Source organism: Pseudochaenichthys georgianus, chromosome 12 (assembly GCF_902827115.2).
Source record: "Pseudochaenichthys georgianus chromosome 12, fPseGeo1.2, whole genome shotgun sequence".
Classification (NCBI taxonomy): domain Eukaryota; kingdom Metazoa; phylum Chordata; class Actinopteri; order Perciformes; family Channichthyidae; genus Pseudochaenichthys; species Pseudochaenichthys georgianus.
Window position 1 is genome coordinate 15276840 of NC_047514.1, and position 25330 is coordinate 15302169.

Sequence of the window (25330 nt, forward strand, 5' to 3'; positions counted from 1 at the left end):
AAGAAATGCTCCACAACAGATACAAAATGGACATTGACTGGATCATTTGTTGAATTATTTCCAAGGTCAATAATCAATGATGTACCTCATAACAGATATGCTTCGACAATGTATTGTGTTAATAATTTGGCTAAAATCCCTCATAATTTCCCAAGACAAGTTCCTTCTTGTAGGCTACTTATGTTTGTTAATTTAAAAGTAAGACATATTCTACCATAATCACCTATTTCAATACATGTATAATAACAGCCTATAAAATCAGAACTCTTACTTTCATTTTTTTGGAGATTTTCCTTTGTTTTTTCGTTCTAGAAAAGCCAGAAAATCCTGCATAATGACTATCGTGGTGACTCCACCTCATGTTTGTCTTTAAGAGGACACGTGCTTCTCCGTGTTTAAGTGATTTGTTGTCCCACTGTGTGAACACGAATGGATATGTGTGAGGAGAGGAAAGATGTCATCCTCCTCACTACACCTGTGCTGCCGCCTCCTGGACGGACGCGACTCCTTTGCAGCGTCTGTAGCCTGCTATAAGTGAACGGACAGTTTATCAGCCCCACTCAAAGCGAGAGAACCACACACGAGGAGCGGGATGGCGCGGATATCAATGCCGCACCTCCACCTCCTTCTCGCGGGGCTCTTCCTAACGGGGACGTTGCCAGTCCGAGCAAACAGAGGAGCAACTGTGCCCGACGAAGAAAAAAGAGATAAAGAGAGCCACGCGGAGGCGCCATGTGAGGTGAAAACCGTAACCGTGTCCACCTTGCCCGTACTCCGGGAGAACGAGTTCAGCTTCACCGGTGGAGCTTCGGGGAACGTGGTCGGAGGAGGGGGAGCTGCTGGAGGAGGAACTGGTGCTGCTGGTGGAGGAGGAGCAGGAGGAGGGGGGGAATCCCGACTCCTGTTATTCGTTAGAACAGACCTACCTGGGCGAATTTCCGTAATGGATGATCTTGACAACACAGCTCTCCCCTACTTCACACTCGGTAAGAACTGCTGTGTTGTTTGCTCTCCACTATGATAACCAGTCACCATAGATGCGCAATGGAACCATGCACACTGGTAGCCTGTGTTCACCCTGAGCTACATTCAACAAAAACATGGGCTCATACACGCACTCCCTGGCGTAATCACCTGCCCTGTTTCCATTAGCTTGATCTGATTCAATTTGAACTTTAACGTTGTCGAGCAGCAGGCATTATGTGCCACCAATAATCCTGGCCAAAAGATAGGTACTTAGTATTAATTTCCCCTCTCCCTTCTGGTAGCCTACTTACATTCTGCTGCTTCCGCATGGGATACAAACTAACTTAGGACAGCTCATGTTTAAGTGACCCTCTTTTTCCTTCCGCTCCTTCTTCCTCTTCATCTCTTTCTGTCTAGCTTTCCTATTTTTTGGTTTAATATGATTATGACTTAGTGCAAAGCCTAAGTATGGTACCCCAATCAAGGAATCCAATTTGGCCCTGCAAATATGCATGAAATTGGTATTTTACTCTCACTTGAGCACATAATTCATAGCACACATCATTGCTGATGGTGTGAGTTCAACTGAATGAAATACTAGCCTAGATTTTACACCGCTGTCAACATTTGACCGTGGTAGGTTTTAACTTCCACATCCCCTTTTTGTTTGTTTAGTCTCATACAACTGAGTAAATCCACACGACAAAACACATGTCTTTGATGGCTCTTCATCATTTAAAATGTCTGGAAAGTAGAATCAGTGATTGGATAATAATAATAATAATAATAATACAGACACACTAGTGGGAAAGTGTTTCTGCCTTCTAACAACCCCAAAAGGTATTTGTTTTGCAAGAGTAGCAGACTTAGCTTTCTCCATATTTCTCACTTATGTCACTGAGTCCCCAGGAAGATAGATGTTCTTATACTTGTCCCTTGGTGCATGTGAAATGAGCAACTTTTTTTTCAGTGTGTATTGGTAGAGGTTAGGTTTTTTTTTCTCCCTGTGATATATTGCGATATGAAAACATACAGGAATTGAAGAAAAGACCGTTTTCTTTCCCGCAAACCATCCTTTCTTGAACTTTAATGCTATACAATTGGTATTTTTTAAACTACATTTAACAGGATGAAGGATTTTATTCACGGACGTCTGGATCTTAAGTTATCAGAGCAACAAGCTGAGCTAGCTCGGTTAGCAGCGCCAAACTGCCCTGGAGAAACACATGAAACTACTTTATTCAGTGTTTTTACCTTTAATCACTGGGTCTGTTTGCTTTGGAGATTTGATTGTGATTGGTGGTTTGCTGTGCATGCAGAGCCTGCATGTCACTCACTAAAGTACCCCTGACATGAGAGCCGCGCAAGTTTTCCTTTTGTAGCAAGCAGCAACATAATTGTAACATGACGTGTTTGAGTTAATTTGCCTACATTATATCGCAAGTCCAAAAAAAAAAAAAAATTTAATTTCTTTTTTGTTAAATCATACGTCCTGCGATGTGAATATCATGCATGCCACGCATATCGCGATTATCGTCACGACACGATATATCGTGCAGCCCTAGTAGAGGTGCAGTACAGAGTGTGGGGCACACAATAATGTGTGCATGCAATAGGCTACACAGGGTACATGTTTTTCCTCTTCTCAATCAAGTTTTTATGGCACACAAGATGCAAGACTTGGTGGAGGTCGTTGATGTGGGTGCTGAGGAAATCCATGTCTCATTACCACCGTTTTCAGACCCTGGTTTGCTATCTTCTTTTCCTTTTCTTTGTTCCTCTTTCTCTGGTCTCCGTTTTATTCTCTGTATGAGGAGTGCTGAGTAAACTGTCAGTGTGGAGCACAGGCGGGCAGGCAGGAAGGCTGAGGGCTGGAGCATTAAGCTAGTAAATCACTTTCTATTCTCATTAAGGACAGCCGTTGACTGGTGAGAAAGGCCTCTCTGTCCTCCCATCAGCCAGCTAGCACATTTGCTGCTTCGCCTTTTCAGTGCATGACTGCTTGCTGAAGAGGGAGGAGGAGAAAGGAGGTTTTAATATTTGTAATACAAGCATGTTCGCTCATGCCATTGAACACATTGTTAAACTGAATAACTGCTGGAGTGTAGTTATTTGCGCAATAAATATGGATGTTTAACGCTACAAAGCTGGAATTCATGAAATGTAATAGAAATTTATTTTTGGGAATACACGCAGTAACATGTTACTTTTTAAAAATTGAAACATATATATGAAAGCCCTCATATAATCATCGTGTTAAGTTCCTGAGATTCCGAGGCAAAATAAATGTTGGTGTCACCTGTGTTTTCCTCGTGTTCGGTAGTCGACACCATTCAGGTCATGCTGTCAGCTTTCCTCCGGAAGGATGTATTGGAGGCGGAGTTCTGCTTGTAAAAGGAAATGTTGTAACCTGACATCATAAAAATAAACAGTGATGTTGATTCAGTGAGCAGGACAAAATGAGCAATTTAAATCACATTTTATTATCAGAATTGCATTTGTTCCGTTGCTATTCTATCGCTTTTATTACTTCTTATAAAATTGTAAATTGTGGTGCTCCAGGTTGCTTCAACAGCTGAAGCCAGACCAAACATAGTCAATTACACAGGTATTATATGAGCTTTGTCATTGGACCTTTACATTTTTCAGTGTGAGAAAAAGTTTTTAGAGAGTACTTTACTTGTCCGAATACATTTTTCACTTGTCCAGAATGGACAAAAATTGGGGCCACTGGAATCTTCTTCTTCGCCATCGTATTTTACATTTTTCCACGTTTTTTACGACACCACTAACGTAAATGAGCGGTAAGATTTTACTGCATCACAAAGGGTTGGGTATCGTTTGGATTTTAACGATTCCGGTTATGCTTTTCGATTCCGGTTATTTTCGGTTCTCGATTCCGGTTCTTTGAGAGGGTTAAAATAAGTCCCATGACAAACTGGGAGAAAAATATATTTATGAAAACATTTAGTCAAATCTGTAGGCCTATTCCTATTTACAAATCACTTCATACCGTTTAATTTCGTTACGGTTATTGTATAAAATTATATAAAAATAATCTCTGCATTGTTTAGTTAGTTCTAAGTGGTGCAGTTTGAGAATGTACAATTGGCCCAGTCTCCTCTGATGTTACACTGCAACCTGCCTGTGAGACAGAGTCCAACCACACATGTCCAACACATAGGCCTAATAATAATACATTAGATTTTTAGGCCTAGCGCTTTTCTACAACTCAAAGACGCTTTCACGCTTGCACATGTCCTGCAATACACATGCTGCAGCTGCCCAGCTACTCACTGTTTGTAAAAGTAAATGAATAGTATTTTCATTTCAATAATGTACTTTCTATACCCTGCTTCATAAACAATACTGACATCCCTGTGCTCCGCCGAGTCTGGGGGTCCGGGGATGTGAGGACAGCGCGAGGACACAGACAGGGAGGCTGCTTCACTTCATAAAGGAAATGGCGGTCAATATTAACAACACGGGAGCTAAAACGCTTAATAACCTTCATTACGTGTTAGAGAAAGAACATAAGAAAGTTTGACAAAATGAGGCTGTTAAACGGGCTGTGTGTGTGTGTGTGTGTGTGTGTGTGTGTGTGTGTGTGTGTGTGTGTGTGTGTGTGTGTGTGTGTGTGTGTGTGTGTGTGTGTGTGTGTGTGTGTGTGTGTGTGTGTGTGTGTGTGTGTGTGTGTGTGTGTGTGTGTGTGTGTGTGTGTGTGTGTGTGTGTGTGTGTGTGTGTGTGTGTGTGTGTGTGTGTGTGTGTGTGTGTGTGTGTGTGTGTGTGTGTGTGTGTGTGTGTGTGTGTGTGTGTGTGTGTGTGTGTGTGTGTGTGTGTGTGTGTGTGTGTGTGTGTGTGTGTGTGTGTGTGTGTGGAGAGAGAGAGAGAGCTTATTCGCACACTGTAAATATCCTTGGTTTGTTTTTATATACAGTTATACTGTGTGTATATTGTGTTGGATTGAGGCACCGACACACTAAATTCTGTTCTTTTAATCTCTCGTGTTTTGATGCTTCCAGGAAGCTGTAAACATCAGTGCCTTTGAAAAAGACAGACTACAGTAGCAACTTCAGTAATGTAAGCTGAACTAAAGAACAGAGTCATTGTGCACAATGTAAACAAGTCTTAAATAACTGAAACTGTTCATACTGACTGTGATACCGCAGACTAAACATACTGAAAGTTATAGCTGGAGTCTCATTAGTCATCTGCCTACTTGCACATTTTGACCTCTCGTGCTCAAGAAATCTGTGCAGTTTTCATTTTCTGAACTGATTACCATAGTTCATTATATATGCTCACTTTATTGCTTACCATGTACTATTGTTGCCTCTTCAGTCAGCCACTGTGCTACACTTGACTGACTTGTCAAAGTGAAAATTGTGTGCATTAAATCTCCTTGGAACAGCTGTAATTGTTTACGTCCCTCAAAAAAAGGATACCGGAGAGATTTCCAAATGCTGGGGCATACTTTTATTCAACAAAAGCCATCCAGGCCATAATGAGCACAGTCCTGTCAGCTTCTTAAATTCTGTCAGATGTTGAATTGTTTTGTCGAATGAGCGTCAGAGGTTAGGGAAGGTGGGACTAGGACAGCGAGTCCCTTTCTCACTGTGGCCCACTGCCTGCTCAGCTTTGATTTATTGAGTGTCATGGAGAATGGATGACCAGAAAGGGCAGTGCAGAGGAAATGTAGGCCCCTACCCGCCGACCCCATTTCTTGATTTGTTTTAATACTATTTTCCTTTGGTGCAAACAAATAATAACAAAGCAAACAGTTGGAGAAATAAATGCATTTAATACGCGCACACACAGTGAACCATAACATGTGATGGATTTGCTGATATGTCCGTTTCCTGTGGATCCACTTTAGTATGTTGACAACATTGTTATTCTTTAAGTCACATTCAAGGAATTATGTGTTTAACCTTTCAACAATGAGGGCTTTCCCTTTATTAATGCTCCACTGTCATTTCTCTTATATAATGAGTGTTAATGCCACCTTTTAATGAAGTGGTACTGTGATGGAACATTTAAGCAATCCAGTTTTTTCTTTGGAGAGAATTCGATGCTGCTATGCCTTGTCACACAAGATAATTTCTTGCTCATTTTAAGTGATGTGAGACTGGGTGGAAATCGATATGTTTAGCAACATGGCTGACTCGGTATACACCTCATTAGGAGTTCACCTTTTTGAAAACCTTCTGGCACTTAAAGCAGGAGTAAAAACAGTCTCTCTCTGTCCTTTCTCGTCTCTATCCACCAAATTGGATTAGATCTTTACACTTTTAATTTCTACCGCATCTTGTCGAACTCTGGTTTATCAAGCAGCCTCTTTCCCATCTCTCTCTATCTCTCTCTCTCTCTGTCTCTCTCTCTCTCTCTCTCTCTCTCTCTCTCTCTCCGCGTCTCCACTCTCTGCCTCGGTGTATCTCTCTAAGCAGGAGTAACAGCAGTTCCTGCTTGCTCAGAGATGGGAGATTAAAAGGCATCAGTGGTAAAGTGAAAAAAAAGAATCCCTTTACCAGAGCGAGCACTCTGTTCCCTGTGCCACAAGACATGTATATACTAGGGATGGAAATTTGAAAGCAAATGTATATTCGAATATTCGATCCCCCAAAAAACGGTTAACCGAAATGTACATATCCTATAAAAAAAAAATTGGGGACAAATTTTTTTTGTACATTTTTTTTCCTGAATTTTTAAAAAAAATGTACCCAATTTTTTTTTCAAGAATTTTTGGAAATACATACATGTTCAAATAAGTGTAGAAACCAAGTTGAATTTGTCAATTGTATTGAACTGGTGATCACAGTTTGACAGCTATAGGCCTACAGCTTTCATGTGCGGAGGTGATTCACAATCAAGAGAATGTAGAGAAGACCCTCTCAGCTGGAACGGAGGTTGCGGGTATAGCAAGGTGTATATACCCGCAACCCGTATATATAAATGTAACTCTTCTTAGAGTGTAAATAATTACCGGACTATGACTGGTAAAATATGTTGAATACCGGCAAAACTAAATCTCTCCAGTCAAAATGTCTAGTACTTTGCCGCCACACACGGTTGCCAAGCAGCGCTTATTGTTGTTTAGGTTGGCCATGTGTCGCGAGTGTTGACAGGGGGCGGGGGAGCACGCTCATGAACTGTTAGCGCCGGAACCTTGCAACGGCTGCGGAGCGCATTTGTGCCACACTTGGGCCTAAGATGACGTTTGAGTCTGCGTGATCTGCGTGTAGGGAGGGGCAGCAGCCATATCATTGGCTAGAACTAACTAGATCTGATGGATTTGGACATAAACACGAGTGAAGTATAACCGGACGCGAGAGATCAGCACCTGCAGCTCTGCCCCGCTGTGAGGGACCAGTGAGCGGAGCAAAACACACCTTTAGACGTCACCTAACACATTTAGCTATGGCACTGTCGTATATATTATACACATTGAATTATTCAATTTGATAATCAACTTAGGCATCACTCCCAAAAAAAAAAAAACAATTTATAAAAATATTCATAACTCATATTCGATACATGAATAATTATTCGAATACCTGAATCATTTTGAATATTCGAATATTCGATTAATCATTCCCATCCCTAGTATATACTGCATGTCGTCTCAATCTTATGTCAGGGGTTGAGTTTAGCACTGCAGGACAATAACTGAAGAGAGGGGGCACAAGTCAACAGGAGAGATGGGAGTTATGAAATGGTGTGAGTTTTGTAAAGATTTTTTCAAATTTGAGGATTGCACTTATTTTAGTGCTGTTTTGAGTGGAGTGTAGATGGGAGCAAGTTCATCCATCGGACATGGAGGGTGTTCAGAGACCTTTAAGAATAGGATCCATGGTGGAGGCCATCAAATGGTCTATTTTGTCATTATATGACATGCTACATTATATGCTACAATGCTCTGCTAAACAGTGCCTCACTTGTAATGGGAATTATGTTCCTAACTACACTAGTTGATTGTATTCCCTGCCAAAGTGTATCTTGCCTATTGGTTTGTTCATATACAGCAACATGGATAAGTTTTGGAGTTTAGAAAGGAAGCTCATTGCACATTGTGTTCCGGCTGCCTAGTTAAATTGGAACCTCACCTGAGTCAGAAATGTAACATACAAACATTCAATATAATGTAATATACACACAACAAACACATTATTATGGAAATAATGAATATTATCCTCAACTTGCTCATCATGAGAGTAGTGGAACAAAGTGTCAGATAAAACAAAATCAGGAATAAGTTATGTTGTCCAGGATAATTGTGACATGATGTTTTATATCGTCTCATTGAGTACATTTGTATACATTAGACCAGGGGTGCCCAATACGTCGATGTAGTGTGGGTAGATCGCATGGCATTGAGAAAAAAACTTTTTTTAAAGTTAGCCTATCATCCATCAATTATATGGCATTTGCCACTTGATTGACGTACAGGTAAGCCTGTCTGATATCTCACCTTGTCTAACACGCAGTTCACCACGAATGGGCTGCAAATCACCGACGAGCTGATTACCTAGTTAGCCAATTTATACAATTCCACTAAAGAAAGGGTATCAAATGTAAGTAGTTGTATTGTGCCATACGGGTTCATGTGTCCAACACAGATTGGGCAGGGGCGACCATGTGCTTATGTAATTTCAGGCATGTTATGCAGTTCACACAACTCCTGCCAAACAATTATACATCTAGATCTTTTAGACTTTTGATGAGAATTAAGATAAAACTGCTCAAGAAGGGTTTCACTTGCATGTGTGAAGAATTGATGTGTCTGTGTGTTAAACACAGCCACAGCTTTGTGTAGTGGTTGTGTATAAAGGTGTACAATGTGACGTCGTTTTTACAGCTTTGCCAAGGCAACACAAGATGTGTGAGTAATGAAATGGAGAAACTGAAATAATTGGTCTTGGGAAGTTGTTTGGCCATTTAATTGAGCACTGAAGTGTATGTGTGTAGTTGTGGAAGAAGGTGCTCTTATGTTGAAGTGTGCTTGCAGACTTTTCAGTGTGATACAGACTTGGTATATTACATGTCAATTACTTTGTGTGTTCTTGTTATGCATATACCTGCCCAGTTATATGTGGCACAAATATCTATTTAATTGTTCCAAAATATGTCCCCTCATTTGGTGTTTTCAGCATTGCAGTGAACACTCGTCAGTAGAATCGCAAGTCTGAATACAATATATCTCTATCTTTTCATTCTGATATTGAATGGACACGTTAGAGTTAAAAAATAGTGTATACTCAATCCAATCCAAGGTCCTCACAGTCGTCACATGCAGAAATGGTGTGCTTGTAAACCCCGTTCAGATCGGAATCGATGCATAATTGCTGTTGCAACAACTGATGTAGCAACAACTGCATTTATAAATCCCCAAACGATTGGTAGAGACTAACTCCTCAGAGGCCCCCGCATGGAGCATGAATTAACATGTTTCACTAATTTATTCAGCTTTTTGTTTCAAGTTGTTTACATGCGGCAAAACAGTGATTTTTCTTTGTTAATACACCTAACAGGATTAGAGACAGAAGACAGCCATTATCCAAACAGTTGATTTAGACTTATTTCCATGTCTAGTTAACTCCAAAAGTTGTAATTAGGCTTGTGCAGACACATTGACAATTACTAAGGTTCATTAAAAAATGTGTTTGATGCAAGGAGTGCACATGCATATTTTAGACTTAGTGTCTGGTCCCTGCACTAGGTGTTTACTCACAGCACCATGTTTGATTGTCGTTCGAATATGCCAAATGCTTTAATTGTTTGCAGTGTTTATGTATAGAGAAAAATGCTTGTGTCTTTTGCACGAGTTATTTTCTGATAAAACACAGATAATGAGGTTGTTGTACCTCACCCAATGGGAAACTAATTTGACTGGTGTGAAGAGTCAAGCTCATTTATCTAAATGGTGACGGGCCTAAGTGAACGCATGGTAAGAAGGATGAATGAATTGTGGTCATTGACCCATACTGGTGGCTTTGATTGGCAGGAACTGTATTTTGTAATGCTTTGAAGTGGCTGTAGTCTTGCCCTACGGCGATGGTGGACAGCTTTGATCTCAAGATAATCATTTGATCATTACCATTGCTGAGAGGGGCATTGTTGATATCTTCTGACGGAATGAACAAAGAAGTTTATGTAAATACCCCTAATGAATGCACAGGCTCAGCTTGTGTTGCCCTGATTTATGCAAAGCACCAACATGCACCATTGTTGATTAATTTGTATTAATTGGCAAAGAAGATCAAAGATAATGTTTGGCAAATGAGAGAATGGCAAACAAAATCGTTTTTGTTTTGTTCACCATATATCATCTGTTAAAAATGAGTTAGATAACATTCAGTTTTTACCCTGGCAGGATGAATAAAGACATTTTAAAGTGGTAAACAATTGTCATTGTCTAAACTAGAGCTATTAACATGTGTATCACCCATGTGTAATTGCTGCATTTGACATGTAACAATTGAATCTATAATTAAGAAATCTGAGCTGAACCTTTTACACATGACCTCCACTGTGCCTTTAAAAGCTTTTATAGGTCAAGTGACAAACCCTGGCACTCTGTATTATCATACTATTTAGTTTCATGTTAACTGACACCAGCAAACTGCTTTTGTTTAGACATTAACATCAAAAACTAAACGTGAATTCCATTGTTTTCATAGGCCTGTCACAGTTTGATCGTGGCCCTCTGATGGATTTCTGTTGAGCTTTTTCACAGTATACCCTTATATTAACATACGTTGACCTTTTTAGTAGTCCAAGCCATCTTATCTTGATAAGTGAAGCTGGACAAGTATGTACTGCTCGAATAGTGTATGTAACAAGAGGCTGATTCCCAACAGATTCATAAACTTCCTGCTTGAATACTGTAAAGGGTTTTCCGTTCTGTGCACTAAATGCATAATGTGACACTGATTTATAAAAGCAATTCCATTGAGTTGCTCTTTTTGCTCCTTGGGCTCCTCCAGTGTGTCCAGCGCTACATAATAGAGGGCCCCGTGTGACACAAACTGTGTAATGTATTTGCTCTCTTGGTAAAAATGTTTTAGAATGCTCGTGGAGGTCGGGTGAAATCCTCCAACCGGCACACAATATCTTTGAAAACCAAGCATGACATTAGCCACGTTGAATAGTTCACCAACTTTGCCTACAAATTACTGAGGTCACCCTCTGTCGACAATACAGCAATTGCATAAAATAAGGATGCTGATAGAAGAGCACACACAATCTTTTGAACAGAGCTCTGTCTTGTTTGAATAAAATACAGGAAATGGAAGGACAGGTTTCCATCAAAATCATATGATGATGGCGGAATGATCAAACAAAAGCTGAAATCAAGGTTTTCCTTCGAATTTAAAACTAATTAACATGTGGATTTTTTAACCAACTAATTATGTGTACAGTGGAAGCAGTTCTTCAAAAGGATACATACACTTTATTTATATTATGTGCTTTGATTTCATTGATAACAACATGGTGAATCTAGAAATTGGATATGTCTTTTATGTTTTATATTTTTTCTCGCCTGGTTTATCACTTCTAATTTGGGCAAACTGAAACTGCTGCATACTGACCTGACATTTAATCCTTACCTACAATATTATTGATTCCAAGTTTTTTAATGTGACGTAATTGCTTCATATTGGATTAAGTAAGCTTGTTTATTGGGATGAAATGTAGCAACGAGTTATGCAGGAATAATTTCCCCCTCATCTTCTTATTCCCAGCAGTGTTTCCCCTACCATTGTCTTGGAGAAATTCAAGGTGTTAAAAAAAAGAATTATAATTTTTTATATTTATAGCAACTAATCTATATCTACTGTCACTTTTCACATTGAACATGTGCTCTTTTATTAAATAAACTAAACGCTTTCATTTTAAGTTGTGAGTTTAGTGTTTTTCACCCTAAGAAACACCGATGCATTAATCAATAACAATAATCCACAGCTCCTCTCTCTGCTGCAGAGGATTTTAAAAATATATATCCCAAAACAGTATACAGTTGGGCTGAAAAGCAAACTGCATGAAGTTTGCTTTTCAAACTGGAACAAGAAAACAGCGGAGAAGTAACAGGGCAGAAACCCTCCTTTTTACGCAGTAGTTCAGACATAGACATCAAATGGCAAAACATATTCAGTGTGCAGTTCCTTTGGCATTAGGGCAGGGATATCTAGATACTTTCCAAGGTTTGACATAATGAATTGTGCTATCTGTAATCACATCATTATTTACTAATAAAAACTATTTAAATTAGAGTGTATTTTTCCTTCATATTGCCACACTTGGTAACCGTTTTATAAGCTTCGCGTCGGGCCGAACCACGCCCCTTAGCTGTGATATAATGAGCATATACCACGGCCTGTGGTGAGCTATTGCTTAAGCATAACACAAGAAAGCCATCAACCTTCTACTCTGCTAAATACCTTTTTTTAAGCTTGTTCTGGTTTGATAGACATTTCTGGCACAGTGTAGGAACTTTGATTTACAAGATGACATGAATGGACCCACCAGTGGAGTCCACCCCTGACTGTCTGAAGTAAATGAAACATGAAAGGAGAAAAAGGCTTGCAGACAGAGTAGACAACATAATTGCGTGCCTGGAATGACATTGTTACTTTCTCAAGGCAGTGTGTTTGCTCTCACTGTTTGGGCTTAGGCTTGGAAACTGCTCAAAAATGTGAGCTTCATCCTTATGTGAAAATATCAGGGTGCTCGAGCAGGTGGAATTTCCTTTGCCTTGGCACTGCTCGTTCTTGTGTGCAATTCTCTTATCTTGCAAGAGTTGTTATGGAAATGCTGCAGACCCACCTGCTGATACTCCAGTCAGTGGAGCCAACTGACACGGAAGCAGCTTTGATGAATTAACATGTTGCTTACACCTAATACACTGCTGCTCGTGTCCTCACAAACACGACAAGAGTGGATCACATCAGACCAGTTCTGAAGTCTTTACACTGGCTTCTAGTCTACCAAATAATTGATTTGAAAGTACTATTGCTGGTTTTTAAAGCACTAAATGGTTTAGGACCAAATTATATTCACGATCTCTTGCAAAAGTATGAACCATCCAGGAGTCTCAGGTCTTCTGGGACGGGTCTGCTCTCTGTTACAAGAGTCAGAACTAAACATGGAGAAGCAGCATTTAGTTGTTATGCCCCAACCATCTGGAACAAACTGCTCAGCTGCAACTGTTAATACTTTTAAATCGAGATAAAAAACGTATCTTTTTGACGCTGCATTTGGATGAGTTGTTCAAATTCAAACTGCACTATGGCTTTTATCCATGTATTTTATACCTGTTGTGTTTATTCTATTATCTTTGCTTTTTAAATGCCTGTTTTTAAATCCCTTTTCATAATGTACTTCCACTGTATTTATTCTTAAATGTCTTTTATTTTATTTTGTAAAAGACTTTGGTTGCCGTGTGCTGAAAGGTGCTGTATACATAAACTTGTCTTGCCTTATACCGTATAGTCTGCAATATAGTATTTGTTCTGTTGAAGGTTAACAGCTACTTCTATTTTAATGAATTTTCTGCCATTTTTAAACTCACTTATTTGAGTTCACATCTAAGGATAAATCAGTCATCAGCTCAGACAATTAATTTCCAAAGTCCCTTTTCTCTGTGGTATCCACTTGTTGCCGATAACAACAAAGACCAATTAAATCACTCTGGTTTAAAAGGAATGATGTGAAATAGAAAACAGTGCATCTGCGATATAAGGCTGTAAATGGGTTTTACTCCTGGCTGAAGCCTCATTTCCCACTCTTTTAAATCCATTTTAGCAGTTTTTTTATGTTGACAGTTTAATAGTTTTTTCCTCTGATGAATCGTACTTCTGAACGTGTGATTTTGATGGCACAAATAGTCCTTTTTCCTAATATAAACCAGTCGATCACTTGGCAACCGCAGCATTCTGCAATAATTGGGACCGGTGAGGAATAATCGTTACCATATGTACCATAAAGGGAGTATCTGGAGCCGATAGCATAGCTGAGTTGTGGAGGCAACATTACTCTACTATACGTAATTGTGTTAAAAGTGACCCCTACGAAGTTGGTAATGTTGTGAAAAGTGACACAGTGGGAATCACAGCTAAATAGGTTTATCGAGCAATTGCACAGCTAGCTGATAACAAAGCATGCGGCTCTGACCCAATCACTGCAGAGCACCTTAAACTGGCAAGCCCGAAGGTTGCAGTTCTTCTTGCCATTTGTTTTACCGGCCTCATGACTCATTGTATGTTGCCAGACTCCATGTTGACTGTTACTTTGGCCCCTGTCATTAAGGACAAAGCAGGCAAGGTAGGGAGCTTGGATAACTATAGACCAATTGCTCTAGCCAGTGTGTTATCCAAAGTCCTGGAAAGAATTTTGTTGGATAGACTATGTTCTTATTTATGTACCTCAGATAACCAGTTTGGCTTTGAGGCTAAGCATGGTACTGAGCTATGCATCTATGCTTTGAAGGAAATGGTGGAAACATATAGAAGACATAATTCCACTGTTCTGATTGGTTTCATTGATGCCTCTAAGGCTTTTGACCGAGTTAACCATCATAAACTGTTTTTAAAATTGAGACAAAGAGGTGTGCCTAACAGTATAATTAGGATCCTGGCTTATTGGTATGCCAACCAGAGCATGCGGATCAAATGGGGGAATGCAGTCTCGGCGCCATTTGGTGTTGGTAATGGAGTCCGCCAGGGGGGGCTCCTCTCACCGAGCCTTTTTAATATCTATATGAATGATCTATCAGATGATTTAAGTGTCTGTAAAACAGGGTGTGTGATTGGTAATGTGATTGTAAACCATCTTATGTATGCCGATGATCTGGCTATTGTTTCTCCTAGCAGTGCTGGTTTTCAACAGTTGCTAAATGTTTGTTCTGATTACGGAGTCAAATTTGACGTTAAATACAATGCTAAGAAGAGCGCTGTAATGATCTGTAGAGCAAAAGGGGATAAGAACCTTTGTTTTCCAACATTCTACCTGTCAGGACAGGTGCTGTCTGTTTGCTGTAACACTAAGTATCTGCTGTCTGTTTGCTGTAACACTAAGTTTCTGGGACACATCATCACAGATGAAACGGCTGATGATGATGACATGTATAGACAGCGGCGTGTCTTATATATACAAGCCAACATGTTGGCTAGAAAATTCTCTTGGTGTTCAGATTAGGTTAAGGTGAACCTCTTTAGAGTTTATTGCACTCCTCTCTATACTGCCCCCTTGTGGGTCAAGTATAAGAAGGCGAGCCTCCGGAAGCTCCAGGTTGCATATAATGACTGTTTGCGTATACTGCTTAGAAAACCAAGGTGGTGCAGTGCAAGTGAAATGTTCTGTAATGCACGAGTCAACACGTTCCATGCTCTTTTGAGAAATCTGATGTACAAATTCATCTGTCGATTGAATGTTTCTCATAACTCTGTCATTATGCTGCTTTCAAATCCGTGTCTCAGTGCTGTACGATACCAGTCACCTCTGTGGAAACATTGGTATAACTGCCTTTTTTTTTTGTTATATTTGAGTGTTGCATGTTTTGTAGGGATGCACGATAATTATCGGCCCGATAATTATCGGTCCGATATTAGGAATTATGACGTCATCCCGATAAACCCGATACCAGTATTAATAGCCCCGATAATATACAATATATTTTTTGGGTAAAAAAAAAAGAAAAAATACTGTGGTGTGAGTGGATTTGGATGAGGGGCGCTTGTTTTTCACTCGGCTCCTCCCGTTTTGCCAGTACTGTGGTATTAGTGGTTTAGGAAGAGGGGAGTTCTTCACAAATCCAGCGCTCCCTAATACTTCGAACCTGATCAGTCACCTGAAACATCGCCATCGAAGCGTACGAAGACAATAATACAATACAAAGTGTGTGTGTTTGTGTGTGGGTGTGTGTGTGTGTGCGCGCGCGCGTGTTGGAGCTATGTGCAACTGAAGGCATATGCTCGAACCGGAGCTGCCTGGAAGCTGCAATCATGTTCATGTATCCGAGCTGAGTGTGCTGACTTCTCGTACAATGTCCCACTGCCTGCTTCCTGCATAAAGTCAAGTGCTCGGTGCAGTTGTGGCAAAATGTCGCTCCTCTGTTTTCATTTAAATAGCTCCTTATATCCGTTAGCGCAGCTAGCTAGCACCAGATGCTAACAACAACAATGCACGTAAGGTCTCTCTCTCGCTCGCTCGGGCCACACACACACACACACTCCCGGTCCTCCAGATGGCCAGTCGGTGCCTGCCGGTGAGCGTGGAAGTGTGGTCTGCTGCAAGCAGGCGGCAGGAGCGGGGCTGTCAGTATCAGCGTGTAGATGGTATTTTAAACTCGATGCGCTCTGAAACTACGGGGCGGCAGAGGAAAAAAATGTGTTAAAATAATTAGTGGCGTACATTTTTTTTATTATCGGTTATCGGTCTTGAGAAGCAGGAAGTTATCGGTATCGGTTTCAAAAACCCAATATCGTGCATCCCTAATGTTTTGTAATAATGGACCAATAGTCTCTTTAAATAAAGATGATGATGATGATGATGATGATGATGATGATGAAGATGGAAGTGACAGTCGGCATCAAACTGTCGGTAAAATGTGTCACGGAACCTGACTCACAGAAATTCCCTTCCACCCCCTCTCTGACTTCAAACAAACCAGACTGCTTGTAAATGTCCTCCTACTGGTTGACGGTTAGATTACCAGATCACAGGCATGATGAAAGACATCACTCTGTTGGGCTCCAGTTGCTCGCTCTCCCTCTTGTCCTTGTTTCTTTCATGCACACTCTAACTATATATTGTTCACCAACCTCTGCTTTTAGTCCCAACCTGTCCACCTAATTCTGCTCCAACTTTGCTCTTATATTTTTAAAGTTGAACACCTTCTAAACAAAAAATATTTCCAAAAAATTTTTTTTTTCTTTTTATCACAACAGGCAAGAGAGTTCGACTTGTGTGTATTATTATACCAATATTGTGTGTTACTGTAGTTCATTATCACCGTAGAAATGTTATTAAATATCCTTGACTAACCTAGTTAATAGAATTATTGAAATCACATAAGGGTCTTATTTTGCATACATGACAAGCAGTGTGTGTGCAATTCAAAGCAGGAAGGAGCGCCATTGTTCATAAGCTAGCCACAATGATGTTTAAGACCCATCAAATTTGATTCCCAACTGAATTTGCTCTGCACCTTGGAAACGTGCCAGCTCTGTTCAGCTCACTGTCATCGTATCCCCATGGTTCCGACAAAAGATTTTAAACCTTTTATCTCGGCTGGTATGTTTGTACCTATTTGCATTCCCTCTGAGCTGTACAATCTGAGATTCCCTTTAGATAAAGAATGTGAACCATTAATCTCCCCTCGACGGGTTCCCGCCCACAATCTTTTTTTCCACTCCACCATGCACATCTGTCCATGTTCCTGGTGGAGTTGGCTTTATCTGCACAGGGACACATGTTCTTACTCTGCTTTTTTCCATTTGTCAGTCTGGATTGTATCAGCACATTGACTTGCTTTTCTCCACCCTGTGTCGTACGTAAGAGGTGACGAGACATTCTGAACGACCTCCAGTTTAGCAGATTATGCTATGATGAACCATTGTTCGCTGGTTAGTTCATGGCGGCAAACGTATTGTTTGAGAGGCACAAAGAGTAGCATACACACAATGGATTTTAATTGTTGGGTTCGCAGGGTTTCCTGTAGTTATATTGTGAAATTAGTTTTTTGACAATATTTTATTGCCCTTCTTTTTTTGGCATCTGCATCGCTCATAAAGATGAGACAAAATATTGAAGGATATGTTTCCATGGCATTATCACTCTCTATTAACCTTTTTAATATATCTGTCAGATTGTCTTTCATACAGCATCAGTGCAACTGAATAGAGGTATTTTCAGCACAACTAGCACTTCTGATAAGCCTAAGGGGACAATGGGCATTTGGCCGTACACACATTGTATGCGTATCCACAGGAAGCTCATTGGTATTTCATGGTTGTATCTTCCTCGCCTCCATCCAGGAGGCCCAGCACACGGCATTTTTTTTTCTGGTATTTTGTCTGGCACTGGATTAGCTAGCTATGATCTAACAGCAATTACCCTTGCAAGTCTAACAAAGCATAGCATGCTCTCCTGAGGTCACTGCTGGGTGATGCATCTTCAGACTTGAGAGCGATCTCAAGGTGATGAATAGACACAGGATTTCCGTATGTATTTTGAGGGTTCACTAATTGTTATTTTATTTCTAGAAGCGAAGAGTTCATAGTTTTATAAATGAAACCTGATTTGATTAGGACTCTACACAAATACCATTTCAGCAATGCAATGATTCATAGACACAGTGGTGATGAAACAAGTGTTGAAAGCTTACACAAATAGGCTTGTAGACATATCCTCGTCCCATCTGTTTCACAGTATTGCACATTCAGCGGGAGAATGAAAAACACATGTCTGATGTTATTATTAATGTTACATCTTCTAAATAAATAAATCGCACATGAAGCAAACACGGTGACGTCTGTAGCCAATTTGTGGAAACTCATAACCGCAGGAAGGAAGGTGTGTGTGTGTGTGTGTGTGTGTGTGTGTGTGTGTGTGTGTGTGTGTGTGTGTGTGTGTGTGTGTGTGTGTGTGTGTGTGTGTGTGTGTGTGTGTGTGTATCTGTAGAGGTATATATGGATGTTTTTTTTAATTGTTCCAACATTTGTAAATATAACAGATGCATATTTGTAAGTTCCCATTTTATTTTTAGAAGTGTACCCATAAAGCTAAAAGTTACAACAAATAAAATAAACTATTATTCGGTCATGAATATGATGATAAATAGCAGGTCTCTCTGCTGACATTAAGAAAGTGACAATTTTCATTTCACTTTTCATTGAAAAGATGTGGAGGGGTAATGCTGTGTGACTACATGTTGTTTTTTGCAACAAAACTCCATGTGTACAACATCCCCAAAGTCAGCATCATATCTGGATGTGACGGTCAGGACTTTGATTTGTTACCCACTGCCGAAGGGTAAAGATGATAAGGGGAGGCCACTTTTGTCATCCCTGTATACGTTAGGGATGCCAGCGATTATTCGATTATTCGAATATTCGTTACAGTCTCCATAATCGAATATTATTTTTAAAAATCGATTTTTTATATATATTTTTTTTATTATTTATGTTTTTTTTTTTTTCTTCTGGCTTAGTTTCAACCAAAATATATATAAATATATATATGCTAATAATAGTAATAGTATTAATAATTGTAAATGGTCATTGGTCACACCACCAGTTTGTTTTACTGTAAACTTGGAGGAAGCCTGCGTGCACCGACCCCGCCCCCCCTCTCCCTCACACGTGCGACTAAAGATGAACAAAGCGGCAGGTGGGGGGGGGGTCGAATAATCGATTATTATTCGCCAGGGCTGCCGAATAATCGATTTTGATCATGGTCAGTTTCTGGCAACCCTAGTATACGTTATCCTTATGTCTGCTCTGTAGACATAAGGATAACAAGGTACAGAGCAGAAATAAGGACAACTTAAAAACAAAACAATAATAATTCTTACAGCTGTGGTTTTTATTTGTTTATGTTCTTATTCCCCTATAATTGAGTTAAAAATGACTTTTACAATCCAAGTTGTGATTTTTGCCTCAACATAAAACAGTATAGGAAGAAAAACCGGTAAAAATGTACGGTACAGGGCAAACACAAGGACCAAAACACATGGGGCACATTAGCAACATATTGGTATGATTTGAAATGCATAACTACATACAATTGAAATGGCAAGAAAACATTAAAAAAGGCTGGATAAAAGTAGGCATTGCAAAATTATAGAATTATTATCCCGTTTGTTTTGATTTGTTTCTTTTCATAGTTTCATGTTAAAAAATGTCAATACGTATGACCTTATACATATTGCAATCCCCGATACAATGTCAAATGTAATGGTGGAATATTGTTTTGTATGGAAAACTGGATGTGAGAAATAACATGTAGTAGAAGTAAAAAAGAAAACCCTAAAAGAAAAAAAAATACGGGATCATAAAAGATTAATTGGAATATGTAATCATTGTAATTGATACCCTCCAGCCAATGGATGTTGATTTAAAACCATACTGTAAATGGAACAGAAGGCATATCATTACCAGTTACATGTCCCGCCTCAATCATCTAGCACACAGAAACATGTAATTACTGAAAGGATAAAACCTATAATTTAACTAATCATAATTAGCATTCATCATGTGACTCAAGGTTTTGCTTTAAGTGGATTTTTTTTCATTAATGTCCAATTTCAAATGAGAATACTGTCTTTGAAATGAAAACTGTTGTATTATGAATAGTTATTAGAAGCAGTAAACATCCTAGACCTTTCACAGCTGTTCTCTTATATGGGTTGATGCCACTAGACAGATATATTTAATCACGGACAAACCGGATTTGGTTTCATAGCCACAAGGATTAACAATATTACCGTAAGTGTGATTTCTGATTAGTTTATATATTGATATGAATATACACACATCTTAGTAAAAGGGAACTACACAGATTATATATTGCGGTGTGTGCGTGCCGTGGTGTGCCTCCCACCCATTAGTTCAACAGTGTGATCGCTGTTCCGTAACATGACCGCAATCAGGACAAATGCACTATTAACTCTGTAATGAGACAGCTCAACAAACAGAATTAATGGCTCCATTCAAAATGGCACTCTCTAGCAATCAACAATTAGTTAGGCTTGTTACTATGACTGTCAGAATCAAGTCCCTGCTTTAGCTGCATTGATGACACACATTTAGATATAAATGTTTTTATCTCTGACTTCCAGGCAACTTTGTAATACACATACAACATGGACACATACCACAACTCTAAGATATGGCCACCACTATAAAAGCATTGCTAATCTGGTGCTCATTTTAATTAATCTATGTTCCTAAATGTACACATTTATCATGGGACATTAGATATCAAAAAGCCTCTCTGCTGAATTTAAATTTAAAGGTCTCCTATTATGCAATTTTTAAGCATATTATGGGTCTCGGATAGATACAAATATATCAAAAACATGTCTATGATGTGTTTTGCTCAAAATACCAAACAGATCATGCATTTTAGACATCCCTCAAATCCCTCATAAGTGGAGGGGGAGCATGCCGTGATTAAACACCATATCATGTTCCAAACCACATCAAAGATTATTGAAACAGTATGGAGCTCAAATGCTTTTTCTCTTGCGGGTTTACCACAAGGTGATTACCTTTTTGTACATGCTCTCTCCAGTACAGGTTAGCTCTGAGTGTTAGCGATGCTTGCTAATGTAAACACGGACCATATTACATCCAAAACATGTTGGGCATTGTATCTCACAGCAACGTTTCTGATAGTGCCGTGGGTCCACATTTCCAATATGACGTGATTTACGTACAATTCTGACACAAATCTGGATCAGCTCCGTTGTAACCCCGTTTTTAGAGATTTGTGTATGGAGGAAAAGAGAGGGTTTTGTTTTCTGACACTTAGTGAGTTCCCTGACACACCGGGGATGCATATGTATGTATAAAATACATCAAAAAGTGCATTTTGCATAATCGGTCCCCTTTAAACCCTTCTGTGATAATGTTAGGAATGCATGAAAAAACTAGCAGAACTCCATTCAGTGTATCAACATCTCACCAACCCTGCCTGCCTGTTCTGTCAGGTGTTGTTCAGTGTGCAATCATGCTTTTATTTCACAGTAAATGCTTGCAAAGTTCTGAGTCTCAAACATATTCTAGTTGAGCATATACACTGTGTCATGACTGTAGCTTTGCTATTCTGTGACTATTGCGCACCCTCCTGCAGACTTTCCTATACTCTGTGAGACCTGTGCCTTCGAGGCGCCTCGAATAAAGAACCAGAAAGACACCAGTTTATTGATTGATCATTCTAATTGTATATCTCCACAGTATTGACTAGGTCTAAGATGTCCATAACATGACTAACTATGCTGTATAAAGTTTAGTATAGTGGTTTCAGTGGTCTTTTCAAAGTTTACATATGAGCCCTGGTGTTTATTCAGAATCTTTAGAGCATTGACACAAAAGTAAACAACTGAAGGATGACATTCAGTTGAAACATGATGTATGGAAAGTATCAGGTAATTGGTAAGCCCTTGTCCTAAACTAAAAGTCAATAATACTGATCCACACTTAACTTCTTTCTTACATAATTGCTTTAATACAAAATGAATGTCAAAGATTGAGAATAAAAGTTAGATTAAAGTCCCATCTGATTTAGTATTACATGGTATGATGAAGTATTATACATCCAAAGTTAAGGTGACAATAACTTCTCATAAAACATTTCTGGGTTTTTTTTACACTAAAAGTGAAACACTTGAGATTCTTTATGTCACGTTATGTTCTCATTTTGTTATTTTTAACTAGACTTTTGCCTCGTTTAAACTGTCAAATCCGTACGATTCAACATTAATAATAAACCCTCCGACAACCCATTGATGGATCGATTCCTTAGCACTTTCACTATTACATCCTCTGATCTAATGGGATTTTCCACACTGACTATTATGATGAAGTCGGCAAATGATTGTCAGGATGTTGCCTCTCATCAGTCATATTAATTGCATTTATATGTCATTATTACAGTCTCCTAATGGATGGGAGCTGCTTGCAGGCTCGCTCTCTTCTCTTTAACCCAATTAAGTTTGAGCCAATGTTTTTTTCTTCCCATGCAAACTGCAACATAGTGTTGTCTTTTATGTTGTCTCCATAAAAGCATTGCATGCTTTTAGCTACTTAATGGTATTTGTCAGTGTATTTTAACAGCCTTCTTAGTTTCAAACCTATTGATCAAGGAACTGTTAAAGGTCGCAGGGCTTAAGAAAGTCAACGTATAATACAGGGATCAAAACAAACACTTTTTTACTGTATTGATTTGATGTGCAGTGATGCCTCCTAGACAAAACAAAGGAAGAAGGCAGCTTACTTTTTACTTGTCTTCATTTTCAGTTGCAGTGAGCCCACAAATAATACCCACACACATTCAAAAATGATACATTGGTAAGGAAAAGCCTTAGTGTAGAATTGTTAAAGGTCAACATAAATTATTTGCAAGACTGACAGACGGTAGGGATGTGAAATTAATCTTCTCATCAAATCTTTGCTGTAAATTCTATTATCTGAATCCATAACTGTATTTCAAGGTGTTTAATCTGCATGCGGCGTGCACCTCGGCCCTCACAGCGGATTCATTTTGATCGCTCAGTATGCCATTTCAAATTGGCCGGTTCATGGTTACACTGCAGGTGAGGCAATGACTGGCAGAAGCCATTTGATCAGTTGGGAGGCCATATCCCTGCTAAGGTCAGGCAGTTTCCTAATGATGTGTTGTGTGGTTTTATGGACTCGCCCTCCCATGAGTATTGGATGGGCTACCGTAATAAGCTGTCACTGTGGCAGTCACCCATTAGAAGATGTCGTAAATGTCCTTATACTCCAGATGTACTGGCAAAGGCGCCTCAATCATGTCACCATCAAGAGATTTTATGGCACTTTGTTTGGCTTGTAAAAAACAAGCCCTTTAAAGTCAAACAAGTCTGTAAAAATGGACTAGACTAATATGTAATGCACAGTCAGGGGTACTATATCAACTTATACATTTGATGTGTTGTTTGCAGTTTCATCCCACAGGCCATAAGACTATTAAACACCTGCACTTTTGAAACAACGTCCATAACATCTGGCTGCTACTTACAACATATTTATCGAATATATCATATTCCAATCACTTGTATATAGACTCTTATTGCACTATTTGACTATTTTTCTTTTGGTATTTACTTGCAATATTTTTTCTGTTTGTCTGTTTTTTTTTATTGTGTTGCACTGTTGGAGGAGCCTGTGACCTAATATGTTCATCGTCATAATTACACTGTAGCTATGTACGCATAACCAATAAAAGCCTTTAACCGCTGAACGTTTACATTTATACACTTTGTAAAGGATGCTGCAAAGTTCTGTCATAAGACATTAATGTCAGAAACACTACTACACTGTGTGACAGAACTGAGAATGCCAAATAATGTTTCAAGGTTGACAGGTCGTTAATACATATCCATTGAGTTCCTTTCAGACTTATTTACATCGCAAGTTTGTTTTATGTCACGTCTTTGATTAGTTTAGCTAATTGCTCCAGCATGTTCACTGGCTCTCATACAAAAATAAACAATCAATTTATCTAGAGCCGTGTTTGCTCAATGTTTTCCCATCCAGTAGAGAAGCTACTTCCTGTTTTAATTGAGGAGGCGGATATATGGATAGGAATATCCTGCACAGAGCAATTTGAATTGTATTACAGAGTTTGTACTTCCTCCAATCTGAGATGAGCATGAATCTATTTGAACATGTCTGTAATAAAATCCACCAAAAAGAAGTAAACCATTTCAGTTGGCTGAAAATAACTTGTTGGTTCTCAATCTGTCACGCATTCTGTAATTGACATTGAATAAACATTTGCAGTTCCAACCATTAATAAAAGTTGTAATATCAAAGAGATACCCTACGGCCCTTGTTTGTTTAGCATGGTGTGCCTGTAATTACTCTGTATCTGCCTCGAGGTGTTTATCTCCGTATGACTAAACAAACCCTGTTGTCATATTCTCACTCCCAGCACACAATGGATGTTGCAAGACTACTGCCAAGTAAGATTGTGTTGTCATGACTACATAACTGGGAGATTGAGGCACATGGCATTTAGATCTGATTTGGGGGTTTTGAAAATCAGCTGATTACTGGAGCCACTGTGGAAAAGCTAAAATATGTCGTCTGTAGTTGGTTGCCACCTCTCAAAGAAAATGGTAACACTGCTTTGTTAGTAAACATCACGCAACACTTTGGTCCCATTTTAGTCACTAGTTTTCTTTTCTAGTACATATGTTAATTTCTGGCATGTGACGAGGGTTACTTATTTTTGACTGTCTGTAATGTGAACCTTTCTGAATAGGTTACATTATCGTTTCCTCCCTTTATTTTCCCAGGTGTGCATGAAAGTGATAACATCCCTCCTTTCTGCCCAAATATGAGGCCGCTTTTAGTTACAAGTAGGGCTGCTCAATTAATCGTATTTTAATCGCAATTACGATGTTGGCTTGCAACGATTATGAAAACAACAACATCGAAATAAAACGATTATTTTTTTGTATTGGCTTTTCAGTTGAATTATACTTAAAGTTCAGGGTAATCAACTGTTAAAAACATACTGTTTACCATTTTTTATTTAAATAAATGGATGTTTTCAAAGTAATTGGATAATCGTTTTTAATAATCGTGATATCAATTATTGACCCAAATAATC

At 39.2% G+C, this 25330-nt stretch overlaps 1 protein-coding gene across 1 annotated transcript in view; it reads left to right on the forward strand.

Annotated features, from left to right (window-relative positions):
- The first annotated feature begins 449 nt into the window (after positions 1 to 449).
- Positions 450 to 25330, forward strand: part of LOC117455880 (astrotactin-2-like) — a 337211-nt gene continuing 312330 nt past the window's right edge. The window contains exon 1 of the mRNA XM_034095512.1: positions 450 to 986. Within this exon, the coding sequence (XP_033951403.1) occupies positions 593 to 986 (394 nt within the window). The 5' untranslated portion in view covers positions 450 to 592. The remainder of the gene's footprint in view (positions 987 to 25330) is intronic.